Genomic DNA, 15,885 nt, shown 5'->3' with positions numbered 1-15,885 from the left:
TGGAAGGTTCTCACTAAAGATCCCAACACAGAAGCTTTGGCAACCATATAGCTACCTTACTACCACCATCAGAACAGCTACTTTCAGTGTGTCTAAGGTAGCTGCTTAAATACCTGGTAAAGTCTCACACATTGAAATAGGTTTTGTTAACAACCAGCTGAAAACCACACAGGATGCGCTGAATTTGGGAGATTTTCTGCCTTAAGCAGAATCTGTGCTTCGTTCAAGGTTCTGGTAATGGTCTTTAAGTCCCTACATGGCATGGGTCCGGAGTACCTCAGGGACCACCTGCTGCCGGCGTCAACTTCCCTCCGCCCGGTGCGCTCCCACAAAGAGGGCCTCCTCAGGGTGCCTCCGGTCAGAGAATGTTGGCTGGTGGCCCCCAGGGGGAGGGCCTTCTCTGTGGGCGCCCCGGCTTTATGGAACCAGCTGCCGGTTGAGCTCCGGACGGCACCGGACCTTTGCTCCTTCCGACACGGTCTGAAGACCCACTTATTTGAACAAGCTGGCCTGGCCTGATGGGGGGATGTTAGGGTTTTTAATGGGGTTTTTATACTGTTATTGTTTTTATCTGGGTGATTATTTAATTCCTTTTAATTTTTGTATTCTCTATTTGTATGTGCCCTGTTCACCGCCCTGAGTCCTTCGGGAGAAGGGCGGTATACAAATTTAATAAAAGTAAAGTAAAGTAAAGTAAAGAATTCTGCCTTATTCTTCTACATACACTGGGACACAAAAATTGTTGACTGAAGAGCCTAAAACAAATTAAACTGACAGTCACCTCCCTCAGTTTCGTCTGGAAGTGAAAGCTCCTGACAAAATCCCAGGAGTATAATTCAGCTGCTAACCTAATGATGTCTTCAAAGCCAACTAGTTATATTTGCGCATTTGCAAGAACAAAGCTATGCAAGAGTGTGACACAAGGCTGTCAGTGTAGCACTCACACATCCTCCCAGTAACCACAGGCGTTAATGCAGGAAAGAAAGTGCTCTAAAACAGGGATCTCTAGCTTTGGCAACTTTAAGATTTGTGGAATTCAACTCCCAGAATTCCTCAGCATGGCTGGCTGAGGAATTCTGGTAGTTGAAGTCCACAAGTCTTAAAGTTGCCAAGGTTGGAGACCCCCTGCTCTAAAAGGCCTGGAGGCAAAATTTAAACATTCACTTTCTTAGGGACATATTTTTCTTTCCAAGGAAGTCTACAGCTTAATTGGTGGAAAGGGCGAAAGGAACCCAAAATACTGAAATAGTTCATTGGATTATGTTTTAATAGGTTATTTAAAATAAAAAGTTTCAGTATGTTATTACTGAAACAGGATAAACATGCTGCAGGGGTGAAGTCTGAACAACTGTATGTACCACTGAAAAAAAATTAAACAAAAGAAAATTATTATTTCTGGGTAGATGTATTCAATTTATGGATAGCACAAGTAGGACCAATGGTTCTCAATGCTTCCCTTCTTGGGAAAAAAGTCAATGATTTTGTTTTAATGCTTTTTAAAACAATTGCCATGCCTAATTAGATTGTTGGGGGCAATTAAGCTGACTTTGTAATAATGCCGCTTGGGGTGTGTGTGAAAGCCCTAATAAGCAGGCATATACATAGAATGAAGGCTACTGCTAAGCTTGTAAGCCGCCCTGAGTCTTCGGAGAAGGGCGGGATATAAATGGAATTAAAATAAATAAAAATAAAATATCCCTTTATTTATCTTGCTCACTAAATTAACCAATCCTAGTTGTGGATGGGCATCTACCGAACATCAACTGACATCCTGTATATTAGAACAGGGTCTTCAAGCTTGGCCCTTTTATGACTTGTGGACTTCACGCTGGCTGAGGAATTCTGGGAGTTGAAGTCCACAAGTCATAAAAGGGCCAAGTTTTAAAACCCCTGTCTTAGAATTATCCCATAGAACCCAGTATTCCAAGAACTGAAAACTATAGATGCAGAACTCTTCCACACAATCAAAACTCATGGATACGGACTTCCAAAATGTATAGAAGGCCAAAGTAGAGGTAAAGCTGAAGTTCCCAAAATATTTCCTTAAACTGAGTACAGATAGTCCTCGATTTGCAATCATTTGTTGAGTAATTACAATAGCACTGAAAAAAGTCATTTATGACCAATCCTCGCACTTACAACGGTCACATGATCAAAATTTGGGCACTTTGGCAACTGGTATTAATTTACATGTTTGCACCATCCCAGGATCAAGTGATCACCATTTGCAACCTTCCCAGCTGTTTTCTGACAAGCAAGTCACGTGGGAGAAGTTGGATTCTCCTAACAGCTGCAACAATTCGCTTAACAACTGTGGCAAAATAAAGGTTTTAAAATTGGGTGCAACTTGCTTAACAATCACCTTGCTTAGCAACAGAAATTCTGGTCCAACTTGGGTTCATAAGTCGAGGACTACCTGTACCAAGAGTATTACAGTATATATTTAATCTCTACAGTTTTCTTCAATGAATCCCTTCCCTAAAAGTTATCTGTGAAGCAAAAGAGGTAAGCATCTCAATAAAAGGGGAAATTTCAGCCTTGCAGGACAAGCATATTTTGAAGTTAACATTTTTAGAAAGCAAAGAAAGATGAGAGGGAAGAAGAAAAGAGGAGACAGTGGAATGCAATGAATCCCCTTCATAAAAGGAAATAGCCTTGTTTCAAAATTCAAACTTAATTCACGATCCATTGCACAGGACTGGCTGTCCTATAAAGATCGGCCAATCTGTCAATTTTGGTTAGTCTCTGTTTCTTATTTCAGCAAATATGTCAGGCTCCATTTGTCAAACTAGAGAAGTCTGCGCTGAAAGCTCCACATTTCTTTCAACTTACAGATTTTGTTTTTGCTATGTTTCTTTGTGTAGAATTTTGTAAACAACTCTCCCTAATGCAATGCATTTTTAACATTTTTACATTCCTTTCAAAAATACATCCATATTGTGCATTGCATTCCATAATAACCTTTTCTTAGGATTCCAATAACCATGAATTTCAAACAATAATGGTTTACCAAGCCAACCTTGCTGGTATTTCAAAGCAATTTCATTCCAGCCTGCATTCAGTTATTAGTTTAGTTTAAAGGGCACCTGTTACTGTTGACTCTTTATAATGAAATTATTTTAATTTTGTGTACAGAGCTTTCCATTTTGTTTCCTTTGACTTTATTAATAACTCCTCACCTCCTCTGCCCTAAACCTGCTAGGAATGGGATGGGCTATAAATATTGTGAAACAAAAAACAATTGCATTGTTAAAAATATGAAATTAGATAATCATTAATTTATCCTTATTACTACCTGATTGGGGCACCCCTGCCCTGGGCTGGCCGCAGGAGAACAGTGATGGTGCTATCCGACTCTCCCAGTGGTGAAGGTATGTCTCCATAATCAAAACTAGGTGCTGAAACAAAGCAAAAGGCAACAATCAAATGGGACTACATTTCACACATTTTCTAGGTGCATTGTAGGGCTTCAAGCACACCACTGTAGCCACCATCTTGATTTTTTTTTTAGCATATGCCGGGGACATGCCAGGGACGCAGTGGCTCAGTGGGTTAGGACGCTGAGCTTGTCGATCAGAAGGTCGGCAGTTTGGCGGGTCGAATCCCGAGTGCCGCATAACAGAGTGAGCGCCTGTTCCTCATCCCAGCTTCTGCCAACCTAGCAGTTCGAAAGCACGTAAAAATGCAAGTAGAAAAATAGGGACCACTACAGTGGGAAGGTAACAGCGTTCCGTGCGCCTTTGGTGTCTAGTCATGCCGGCCACATGACCACAGAGACGTCCTCGGACAAGCGCTGGCTCTTCGGCTTTGAAACGGAGATGAGCACTGGCCCCTAGAGTTGGAAATGACTAGCACGCATGTGCGGGGGAACCTTTAGCTTTTTATGGACACGCCAATTGTAAGTTACAGTTGTAGTAAGCAGTACTAGTCATAACAGCAAGCATCATTATTATTATCACAAGAAATAGCAAACCTCTATTTATGGACTATGGTTCGTCACACGGTCAGCCAAATGTTCAGGCTGGATTTCACGTTTTTATCCACCTATGGATTCCTTCCCAAGGACCTGGGATAGGCAGATGTGGATGTTTGATGGTATTAAAACTATCATCACAGAATTTAAGCTGTTCCAAGTAAAGCTGCCTTTTGCAATGACCGGTGGTGATTTTGTCACTGCTGATGATGTTCAACTGGTGCTCTAATTCTTTTGGGATTGCACCCATTACTATCAGTAACTAGCTTTGCTTTCTTTTGCCACAACTGTTCTGTTTCTATTGGCAGGTCTTTGTATTTTGTTATTCTTCTTCAGTTCGTTCCCTCCTATTCTGCTGTCTACAGGTACTTCCACTGTTTTTATTACTGTAATTATTTGTAAAGGTAAAGGTTCCCCCGCACATGTGTGCTAGTCATTTCCGACTCTAGGGGCTGGTGCTCATCTCCGTTTCAAAGCCGAAGAGCCAGCGCTTGTCCGAGGACGTCTCCGTGGTCATGTGGCCGGCATGACTAGACGCCAAAGGCGCACAGAACGCTGTTACCTTCCCACCGGAGTGGTCCCTATTTTTCTACTTGCATTTTTACCTGCTTTCGAACTGCTAGGTTGGCAGAAGCTGGGACGAGTAACAGGCGCTCACTCTGTTACGCGGCACTCGGGATTCGACCTGCCAAACTGCCGGCCTTCTAATCGACAAGCTCAGCATCCTAACCCACTGAGCCACCGCGTCCCTTGTAATTATTTGTACCCCACCTTTTTATTATTTTGTTTTTGTAAATAACTCAAGACAGTGAACAGCACAATACGATATCCTCTTCCTATTTTCCCAAAAGCAACAAGCCTGTGAAGTGAGCTGGGTTGAGAGAAAGTAATTGGCACCCAGCCGGTTTTCATGCCTAAAGTGGGACTGGAACTCACAGTGTCCTGGTGATTGGCCCTAAGATGTCTAGCCAGCTTTCATGCCTAAGGCAGAACTAGAACTCACAGTCTCCTGGCTTCTAGTCCCCCCCCCCATCCTGGCTTTATTACCTTTTGGTTCACATTCAGTTGGGATTTTTCTGACCATAGAGTTTTTCCCTTAGAAATAAATAGCTGAGGTAGGTACTGGATATGGCTGAAGTAAGCGATACAAGTTGTCCTTGACTTACAACTAGAATTAGAGACTTCCATCACTGAGTGAGGCGATCATTAAGTGAGTCGCTCTTGATTTTATGATCTTTTTGGTTGTGGTCACTGAGCAAATCCAACTTCCCCCATTGACTTTCCTTGTCAGAAGCCGATGGGAAGGTCACCAATGGTGATCCTGTGAGCCCTGGACAGCACAACCATCATAAATACACACGGGATGCCAAGCACCCAAATGTTGATCACATGACTGCAGGGCTGCTTTGACAATCATAAGCGCAACGGCTGGTCATAAATCACTTTATTCAACATCATCACAACTTCAAACAGTAGCTAAATGAATGACCATAATTTGAGGACTACTTGTGCCTATTCACACAGAAACATCCCCTTTACAACACCAACTTCTTAATCCCCTCTAAGCAGCAAGGCAGAGAGGCAAACCTTGAGTGCACCCATTTTGAGAAATCAATTTGAAATTAAGCTGATGGCTGCATGTGACCCTAAGGTCACTCTCAATCCACTTCTACATTAAATCCCACTCAAAATACTTATGAGAGAAAGGGGGGGTTAGAAAAAGAAAAAAAAAGGGGGGAGCCTGTAGCTACCTCTTTTTCCCATCTTTACATCTGAGAATAAAAAGTATTACAAGGAGACAAGCCTTCAGATCAAGCCAAATGCTCCTGAACCATCCTTTATATCTAAGGAGCTTTGAAGGAAACGGGAACACCTACAAAAAATGCTGTCTTTTCAACAAAGCTAAGTTGTGAGAGGTGCACAATACAATAGCGATTCAATGCAATAGGTGGATTCAATAGAGATTCAGTCAAATTGCCCCCAAAACCTGACCTTTCTCAAATCAAAATGAATTGTAAAAATCGGACAAGTTCTAATAGGTGGCACATAAATAATTGCAAAGGTGTTACTGTTTGTTTCCAAACTTCATCAGTTGAACACCTGCTCATTTAGGATTATGCAAGAATCCTTTCAACCTCACCTTTCTTCACCGAACTAAGTTAAAAAAAACACCAGTAAAATCCAATCATTTCAAACAGATACGTGTTGTTCCAAGCAGCCATTTATGAAATCCAGATTGCATCTAATTCAACCACTCCACTGGATCGATTTTCCAAACCAGTTCAAATTGGTCAGCTGGACTGATTTCCTAAATCAAAAATAGGCTATTTCGATGTGGCAATTCAACTAAGGTTTGCATAGGCCAAGAGCTCTCCACAACACCAGTTACAGTACTGCCCTATTCCAGTACTGTATTATATGCCGTATCTATGGGAAATGAAGTAATTCCTTTTTTGGATATGTAACTGTTAACCTCTGAGGGGCTGTTAGAGGGAAAAGGGGAAGAGTGCATGGTGCACATAAATGGAACATTTTCCCTATGGTTCCATCTCTTCCTTTTATTAATGGTCACAGACTCATGTCCTTAGCTCACAGCAAGAGAAACTACTGTATTTTTAAAAATGTGCATTGAACTGTGCTGATTATTCTAAAAGCAACCATTACTGCACGGTCCTCTCTTCCAATGCAAGGGAAGCAATGGAAAGAAACATAAAGGATGCATTAATTAAACCTGCTTTTGACAGAGTAGGACAAATGGAAATCATGGCCAGGAACAACTTTCCAGACTAATAAATGAACAAGATGCAGAAGAAATGTACTTGCTTCATATTTGGAGATGAGCTGACCTCAATTTACGCTCCCCAAAACTAATTTCTGAATCTGAATATCATCTTTGCTCTGTTTTCTACTTCTCAATGTGTTGCGATGAAATGTTCCCATTCAAAATTTGAATGAAAAAGTGTCTGCTTTGGGGGACATTAAGACCATTGCTCAATGGCCAGTAGGTACCCAAATCTTCAGTCCCCTGGCCATTGCAGGAGATGACCAAGCTGAGCACAAAGGAGGGGTCAAACACGTCATCAGTCACAGGTTTCTGTGCACCCGCAAGAGATCAAGTAGAGCCCACCTTGAAAGCCCTTCTTATCTCCCACTCATTTCCTTTAACCATTAGTTGTAAAGAGCTTAAGCTTGCAATAAATACTTATATTAATTTGAACAGCCTGAATCTCCTGATTTCCACAACACTTGACAGCCATGGTGTTTTTGTCCACAAGGGCAGCACACCCATCATCAACGGCATTCACCATAGGGAAAAAGAAGGTAACCAGATGTGGTAGAATCTCCAGCTAGAGTGGGTGGAAAAGTGAAGAGACTGACAAGCTTAGAGGCCTTGAAAAGCAAAAAGTGACATAGACCTGATCGCCCCCAAATCCCTTAAACCTTTATCTGGCTATCACCAAGAGAATGCAGCCTGTCTGTCAAGATTCTTGTAAATAGGCAAGCAGTAATAAAGAAGCTACTGTAATCAATTCAGGGTGTTGCTTTGGTTCCTTGCATTTGATATCAGCAGGTGCTAGTGTAGATATTCCCTTAGGTCAGGGGTCCCCAACCCCCAGTCCATGAACCAGTACTGGGCCACGGCATGCCAGCAAACAGTCCACACAAACAAGCAAAGCCCCATTCGTGGGATGCAGGCACCACACAAAACCACGCACTCTCCAGTCCGTGGAAAAACCTTTCTCCACGGAACCAGTCCCTGGTGCCCAAAAGGTTGGGGGCCTCTGCCTTAAGTGAACTACAGGTTAATCCTCAACATATGACTGAAATGAAGCCCACCCATTACAGTTGTAAGTTATAACAGCCATAAAATGACCAATCTGATTTTGGCGGGAGGGTCATTAAACAAATACAGTGACTGTCCAGTGGCCACCGCAGTCTTTAAACGAATGTCATGGTTGTTAATCAAATCAATAGCTCACAATGGCTGCAGTTTTGCCCAAAACTGGAAGCAAGTGCCAATTTTCAGTAAAAACATAATAAAACACAGCCATATGACCCTGGAATGCTGAACATTGCTGTGTTGTTGAGTGCCTTAGTCAGGGGTAGGCAACCTTGGTTCTTTTATGACTCGTGGACTTCAACTCCCAGAATTCCTGAGCCAGCTATGCTCAGGAATTCTGGGAGTTGAAGTCCACGAGTCATAAAAGAGCCAAGGTTGCCTACCTCTGACCTAAGTTCAGTCACATGACCACAGAGTTGACCTGTCATCCTTTCAGATGCAGGTCATAAGTTGTCTATAGGTCCATCGTAACTTTGAACAGATGCCAAGTGACCAGTCGTACGTCAAGGACTACCTGTGCTTTTTACTCAGGGTGTCCTTCCATGCAGAGAGCAAAACAATTCATTAAGAACGTCCTCTGCCCTTCCCCTCTCTTTCTAAAGAGCCTGCAGGCCCTGATTAATAAGTAGTCTCTCTGACCCACCTCCTGCTGCCTCGCAATTCCTCTGCTTCCCATTAAAAACATTGCAGCCCATTCAGCGCTGTTAATAGCTATACCACAGGCATTAGCAAACAGCCCTAAGCAGTATATGGCTTGTTAATAAAGCCCAATTAATCCTTGCTCTGTGCCTTTGTGAGGCAATCTATTAGGTTTCTTTCCTGTAATTTCTCCCATGACATGGGACTTTGTGGGAAGGGGAAGTGGGTGGTAATCTTATTTCCGCAATACCAAAATATCTAAATTATCTCAGCTTTGCTTCTTCCCGTGAGACATTGGCTTTCCCCAGTCCACAGCCCCCTTCTCCCAGGAGGAAACTGAAAATGCAGTACAGGTAGCCCTCGACTTACAGCCATTCATTTAATGACCATTCAAAGTAACAATGGCACTGAAAAAGTGACTTACAATCATTTTTCACACTTATGACCATCGCAGCATCCCCATGGTCACGTGATCGAAATGGGGCTGCCGGGCACCTGGCATGTGTTCATGACGGTTGCAGCATCCCGGAGCCATGCAATCACCATTTGCGACCTGCTAACAAGCGAAGTCAATGGGGAAGCCAGATCCACTTAACAACCGTGTTACTAACGTAACAACTGCAGTGATTCACTTAACGACTGTGGCAAGAAAGGTTGTAAAATGGGGCAAAGCTCACTTTGATTTGGGTATCTACACTTTTTAACTGTGGTCATCAGTGAATTATGCTTTGCATACGGTAAGAAAGATAAGATAAGATAAGGTAAGGTAAGGTAAGGTAAGGTAAGGTAAGGTAAGGTAAGGTAAGGTAAGATAAGATAAGAAGATAAGATAAGATAAGATAAGATAAGATAAGATAAGATAAGATAAGATAAGATAAGATAAGATAAGATAAGATAAGATAAGATAAGATAAGATAAGATAAGATAAGATAAGATAACCTTTATTGTCATTTTTTACTGTGGGCACAACGGCACACACCAAAAATGAAATTTAGTTGCCTGCTCTCAAAGTGAAACACACACATGACACACACCTAAAACATACTACATACAACATATGCAAAGAGCCACACCCCTACATATACATAACAATAAAATATTAAATACTGTCCATCTTGAATATATAATGGAAGGAGCTTCATTACCCCAAAATTAAAATGTTGGGGATGGGGAACACTCTGCTGATTTAAGACAACATTAGAAATCTTTTACATTCCAAGATTTTGTCTTTTTTCTGACTAGTTTACCCCCAGGAAATATAACCTTTACAAATCCCAATACAAACACAATTGACAAGACTCTCAGACTCCACAAGTGTGGATCCAAACTTGCTTGTCTGTAGGCTTTGAACTTAAAGAATGTTCATAGGCACTTCACAGACACACACACACACACACACACACACACACACACACACACACAAAATAACTGCAAAAAATGTATTTAGAAATGTGCTGCCAGAGAGAATACATTAGAAAACATGTATTTTATCTGTAAAGTTTTGCACAACATTACGTGCATGCTGCTATACGTTGTTTTATGCTGCTTTTCTTAAATTACAGATTGGTGCAAAAAAATTGGGAAAAATATGTATGAATCTGGACACAAAGCACCAGCCGCTATCATCTAAGTATACATATTGTTCTATAATAGTTTAATGGCAGAACATTTGCTTTACATGAAGAAGCAACGTTCAAAACTGTTATGCAGCCCATAAGAAGAGATCTCACTGGAGAACTCAAAGACCCATGGGCTGAGTCAATGTAAACAACATTGGATTTTGTTTCTTTCTTAGATTGATTGGCATAGTTACCCATCTCATTTTCACCTGACTCTAGGCAGTTTCCAATAAAACAAAAGAAAGCAATTGATAAAACCAAAATAAAAGCAGACCGCAGCTGGATCGTCCAAACTAACGTTTGGATTTTATCGCTTGTGTGACTTTTTTTTCCCTCTTCACATCTTTATCTTATTATTATTTGGTGTCAAGCATTCCACTGACTGAAGATAGCTGCATCTCCCTAAATAAAACAGCACCTGGGGAAAACACAAGACACATAGAGACGTGCACACACGTGCCATTAAATGAAAAACACCCAAACTTCCTTCACTCCGCAAAACCACTTTGCCTATGGCACCTCAAGAAAAACATTTCCCACTGATGCAGATAATCATTATTTCTCTAAGACCCTTTTGCAGCAAGACCCAAAGATGGCAGTGTTCAGTTTCTCCTCTCCCAGACCACCCCTAGTCATAGATCCTATCAAAGCCGCTCTACTGAGTTCGGAAATGTGTTCCAGCACTGAAGACTCTGCAGTGTAAACAAGGCAGCTTTTGGACCGTTGTGCAAGTAAATTATCCAGCAGGGTTGTAATGCATACTGTTTTCCATTTGTATTCAGACTGCAGGGTATCTAGGAAAAAGCATCTAAGAGTTTTGGAGCATGAAGAATCTATTTTAGGAAGAGACATATTTAAGGAGATCTGCACAGTGGGATAAAGGGTGACTCCCGTCAGTTCAAGCAAAACACATGGCATTCGAATGCCGAAACTTCTGCCTGACAGTGCAGTGTGAAATCCAGAGCCTCAATTCTGTGAGGTTGTTAGTGGGTTTGCTGGGTCCTGAAAAGCTGGGGAGCTAACTCGGCTTGACAAGAGAGATGAAAGAATTTCACTAGAGTTTTCAGAGGGAGCAGATTTGAAAGAGTTGTCAAAAGGGACCATAGCTGTATCACGGAGATTGATGTTAAATGGAATACATGAGTATGCATCTTTCGCTGAACAATACGAGACATTTTTTAAAAAAACAAATAGGTTTTGTGAAAGTATTACTTGGGATAAAAATACGCATTTTTAACATTGCCTAGGAAAAGTGGAATTGAGAGAAAAAAATGCTATGCTGAGAATATATTCAGCTATCCAATATATTAGGCTTTTTTCACCATCATAGCCATTTCCCCAGTCCCCACTGCTCTCTCTCAAAAATGTCGTAGAGCAGTGAGAGTTGCAAATAAAACAAAAATCTATCAAATACGCAGCAGATGGAAAGACTGCCCTGTCCACAGAGGCTGCAAAGCGGAACAGATTTATTGTGAACCGCACATCCTTAATCCCTTATTAGATGCATTATATGTTGCCAGATTATTGCACCCACCCCCCAAAAAAATTACAGGCATAAATTCAGAGAAACCCAAGACATTTTACACAGCTGATAGCCCGAGACCTTACTCAAGAAAAGGAATTTTGAATCCTAAGCTTCCTTTGGAGCAATCAAAAGAGGACTGCCTTGCTGGTAAACTACTCCTTCCCCATCTGGATGTTGTTGATGTGACATTATCTTTTGGGCAATGAAGTGGATCTTCTGCATGCTGTGTTACAGAATTACAGAGTTGGAAGGTCTTATAGACCAATCCCCTGCTAAAGCAGGCAACCCCGTACCATTCCAGACAAATGGCTGTCCAATCTCTTCTGGAAAACCTCCAGGGATGGAGCATCCACAATTGCTGGAGGAAACCCGTTCCACTGATTAATTGTTCTTATTATCAGGAAATTTCTTCTTTATTTAGATTGGATTTCTCTTTAATAAGTTTCTATCCATTACTTCTTATTTTATCCTCAGGTGCTTTGAAGAACAGGTTATCCCCCTCTTCTTTGTGACAGCCCCTCAAATATTGGAAGAGGAAGACTGTTATCATGTCACTCCTGGTCCTTTTCTTCATTAAATTAACATACCCAGTTCCAGCAACCATTTTCATAAGTTTTAGCCCCCAGCCCCGTGATTCACTTTGTTGCTCTTCTCTGCACTTTGTATTGTGGTGACCAAAAGTGGATATTGTGTTCCGAGTGTGATCTTACCAGTGCAGTACATTTATTTATTTATTTATTTATTTATTTATTTATTTATTTATTTATTTATTTATTTATTTAATTGGATTTGTATACCGCCCTTTCCCGAAGGACTCAGGGCGGTTAACAGGGTAATTAAAACAAGAAATACAAAAATTAAAAACAATTAAAAAGATTATAACAGTCCCTGAAAAAGTAAAAACAACCCAATTAAAATTAAAATTAAAATTCTCAGCCTGGGCCAGAGAGCTCGAAGAGCCAGGTCTTCAGGTCCCGGCGGAATGAACGGAGGTCATTATGCTGTGGCAAGTTAAACTTACATCTGGCTGAGAATATGTAAAGTAGGAGTTCTTCTATGGAACAACTGACATGAAGCCGCATTCTGAGGATGCAAATTTCCGAATTTTTATACCTCACAATTTGTGTCACGTCTAGCAAACAAGCAAGCTGACAGTACAGTCTCAATGATGTAATGCAACTGCACTCTGGCCTATATCTACAAATGAGGGCAGAGAAGGTGCCTCTCCATTCCTTTCCAGTGGCTAAAAATACTAAAAATTGAGTTTGAATCAATAGAAGAAATTTATTTACTATTACAGAATTATTACCAAACTATGTTGCAGATAATATTCAAGAATGTTTTTCCATTACTTTTCCAGTACTTCATGTGATCCGGATACTAGATGTGTCAACATGAAACATACATAAATATTGGTGTGATGTTAACCTAGATGTAGAACTTTCCAGGTTTTTTTTCACCTTGAAACCTGTGCTAGGCCCTTAACCTGCCTCATAATAAATTACTATTTATGGAGCTCTCACAAACTTTCAGTGTTGCAGTTTAAGAGAAACCCTTCAAGAAAGTTCACTACTCATTGCAGATTTCTGCACAGTTTTAAGTCTGTCCTCCACCCATCCCCTGCTTTCTTATTTCTAGAGAAGGGTCTTCTGTGCACTGGTGTCACTGTGAAAATTCCTTCTGACAGGGATAAAATTGAACAGGGAAAAATAACAAGCTAGAAGAGATAATGAATCTCTCCCATCTCTCAACCTACTCTTTCACATCTCAATGCTGATGCATTGTTTAACTGCAATCAGATAAGTGTAAATGGCATCCCAGAGAGGAAGAGGTATTTGAATCTATTTTAGTTACTTGGAAAGGTATTAAGAGCAGTAGTAATGAGGAAGAGGCTTTGTGTGTTGATGGACATCTGAGAGGAGTACCATTTGGTGGGTGAAAGTCTAAAGATGTCAATCCTGAGAAAAATGAAAACTTATAGGAGCCAATGTATACCACATCGGTAGCTCCTATATTTTTGCATACAACATAACATGCTCATAATATATTTCCAACCATGGCAACGTTTTAAGACATGTGGACTTCGACTCCGAGAATTCCCCAGCAGTCATGTTGGCTGGGGAATTCTGGGAGTTGAAGTCCACATATCTTAAATGTTGCCACACTGGGAAACCTTTGCATAGACTACATAGTGTCAAAATATTGGTTTTCAGCACAATCCTCACTAGAATGCCAAGTATCAGATGGAAGCCATATGATGAGGCACCAGTATTGCAAGAACACATCAAAAAACTATATTCTGATGACAAATTTCTTCTCAGTTTTTAAAAATGGTTCACCTTTAACTTGAAGAGAAAAAGAGAGAGACTGTTTTGTATTCTTTCCTTCACCCCACACCCCACCCCATAAGGGGAGATTATCTTGTTGAAATTCTCATGGGTGGATTTGTATGTATTTGGGATGAGATGTCCAAGGATGGGTCTTACTGCTGTATTTTCACAGCACAAGTGTCTTTGCTGTGCTCTGTAGCCAGCCTGGATCTCATGTTTCATGCATTCTAAGGGAACACCTCCCATGGATATATTTTTTTCAGATTAGAAGTGAGAGCAGCCATGGAGGGTGTTGTGTGTAATTAGGAGAGTGAGAATACAAATGCTTTCCTCTGAAAACTTCATCTAGAAACCCTATCTCCTACCTTTGAAGCCATTCCTGATCATCGTAAGGGATATTTTTAGCACTGAGCAATTACACTCAAACGCTCCTTGATTCTGAATGAGACCGACATGCTGCAGAAAACGAATGCATTTCTCTTCTCCCAACCTACCTGAGATGTTGGTGGTGATCTCGGTCAGAGCAGTTTGACCAAAGCCCTTGCCAGTTCGTGCTCTTACTGAAAAAAGGTAGGTCGTCCCAGGATGAAGGTTGGAGAAAACATGATAAGTTTCATTTCGGAGCTTGGAGACGGTGCGTCGTGGGCCAGGCACATTGACTGCTGGGTCAAAGGATTCAATGCTCTGGTAGCTGATCTAGGATAAAGGGATATACTTTAAGACATCATCAGAATGTAGGGATCAGGACGTATTTATCTGCTTGTTGAATTTATATAGCCTCCCCCTTATATAAACTGTATGTTTCAGACATTGCTTCAACCATGACCAGATACTGCAATACAGTATGAACAATCTTTGCACAGAGGAAACAAGCAAGAGCGGGGCATTCTTCTTCCTAATGATGACTTTTCTATCGGGCAGGGTATTATTTGGTAAAGGGGAATATTCCATCAAAGGCAAGAATCTGCATAGGACCCAGAGTGGCTCTCAGCCAAGCTGACTGATCATCACAGCAAGAGCTGGAGAGAACTTTCGGATACAGCCAGGAAAACAGCTTGCATTCTGCCGTCCAGACAATAGGCTTGGAGGGAACTATAAAGTTGCCGTTAATCTTCAAGACTATTAAAGAAAGGGGGGGGGAAGGCTTCCAGAATTACAATAGAGCCTATGTCAGTTCTTCGATAGGCAGCCTTCAGCCCGGCAGGGAAGAGCTGTGCAGATAAGCATCAGTCGACTTTCTCAGTAGGCAGTTTCCCCGCTCCAATAATTTTTGTTGATGCCAGAGAGGGCAAAGGCATGGGATAAAAACCCGAATGAGGGAAGGGAGGTTTTGGCTGGCTGCGTTTGGGAGAAGCCAAAACACACGCAGAGATAGGCCTATTCAAAAACTATCCGAGGACAATAATGAAGCAAAGAAAACACTCTCCGTTTGGCGCCTGGCTGAGAATACAGAAAAGCCAATCAATTATTGCTGCACTTGCTCGACAGACAAAGCCCAGCCCAATCATTGTGCAAGTCCTTGAAACTGAAAGTCAGTTTCTGCCCACCCGCCCAGGACCCTACCTGGCATTACAGCTTAAGGGATCCCTTTTAGGAGAAGGAACGGCAGAATCTGAGGCTGGTGTGAAAAGGGGGATCAGCCTAAAATTCCTGCCCACAAGAGAACTAAAACTAATCCACCTTGAGTACCATTGACCCTTATCTAACTCTAATGAGGTGCCAATTCTTAGCTGAAAAGATTCCTGTGTGTAGGGTTTTATAAATCAGTTTAACTGAATCCTCTTGTGTAGACTTGGTCTTCCGCACCTGACATTTCTGAAGCTCAACGTTCAGGAAAGATTCATCATAAATGGCTACCCCCATCAAAGACTTCCCAGCCAGACATCCTTCAGGTACATGGGAACTACAACTCCCAGAATTCCCAAGAAGCGTGGCAACTAGATGGGAAATATGGAAGT

The 15,885-nt window shown here is 41.5% G+C and overlaps 1 protein-coding gene across 1 annotated transcript in view; it reads right to left on the bottom strand.

Annotated features, from left to right (window-relative positions):
• Positions 1 to 15,885, bottom strand: part of PTPRU (protein tyrosine phosphatase receptor type U) — a 330,295-nt gene that overhangs the window by 92,417 nt on the left and 221,993 nt on the right. The window contains exons 10-11 of the mRNA XM_083370035.1: positions 14,422 to 14,623; positions 3,296 to 3,398 (exon numbers count right to left, since the gene is read on the bottom strand). Coding sequence (XP_083226161.1) covers positions 3,296 to 3,398; positions 14,422 to 14,623 — 305 coding nt within the window. The remainder of the gene's footprint in view (positions 1 to 3,295; positions 3,399 to 14,421; positions 14,624 to 15,885) is intronic.

Source organism: Vipera ursinii (genome assembly GCF_947247035.1).
Source record: "Vipera ursinii genome assembly, chromosome: 9".
NCBI classification, from domain to species: Eukaryota; Metazoa; Chordata; class Lepidosauria; order Squamata; family Viperidae; genus Vipera; species Vipera ursinii.
Note: the sequence above shows the minus strand (reverse complement) of the source record. Positions and strands in the feature narration are given on the sequence as shown.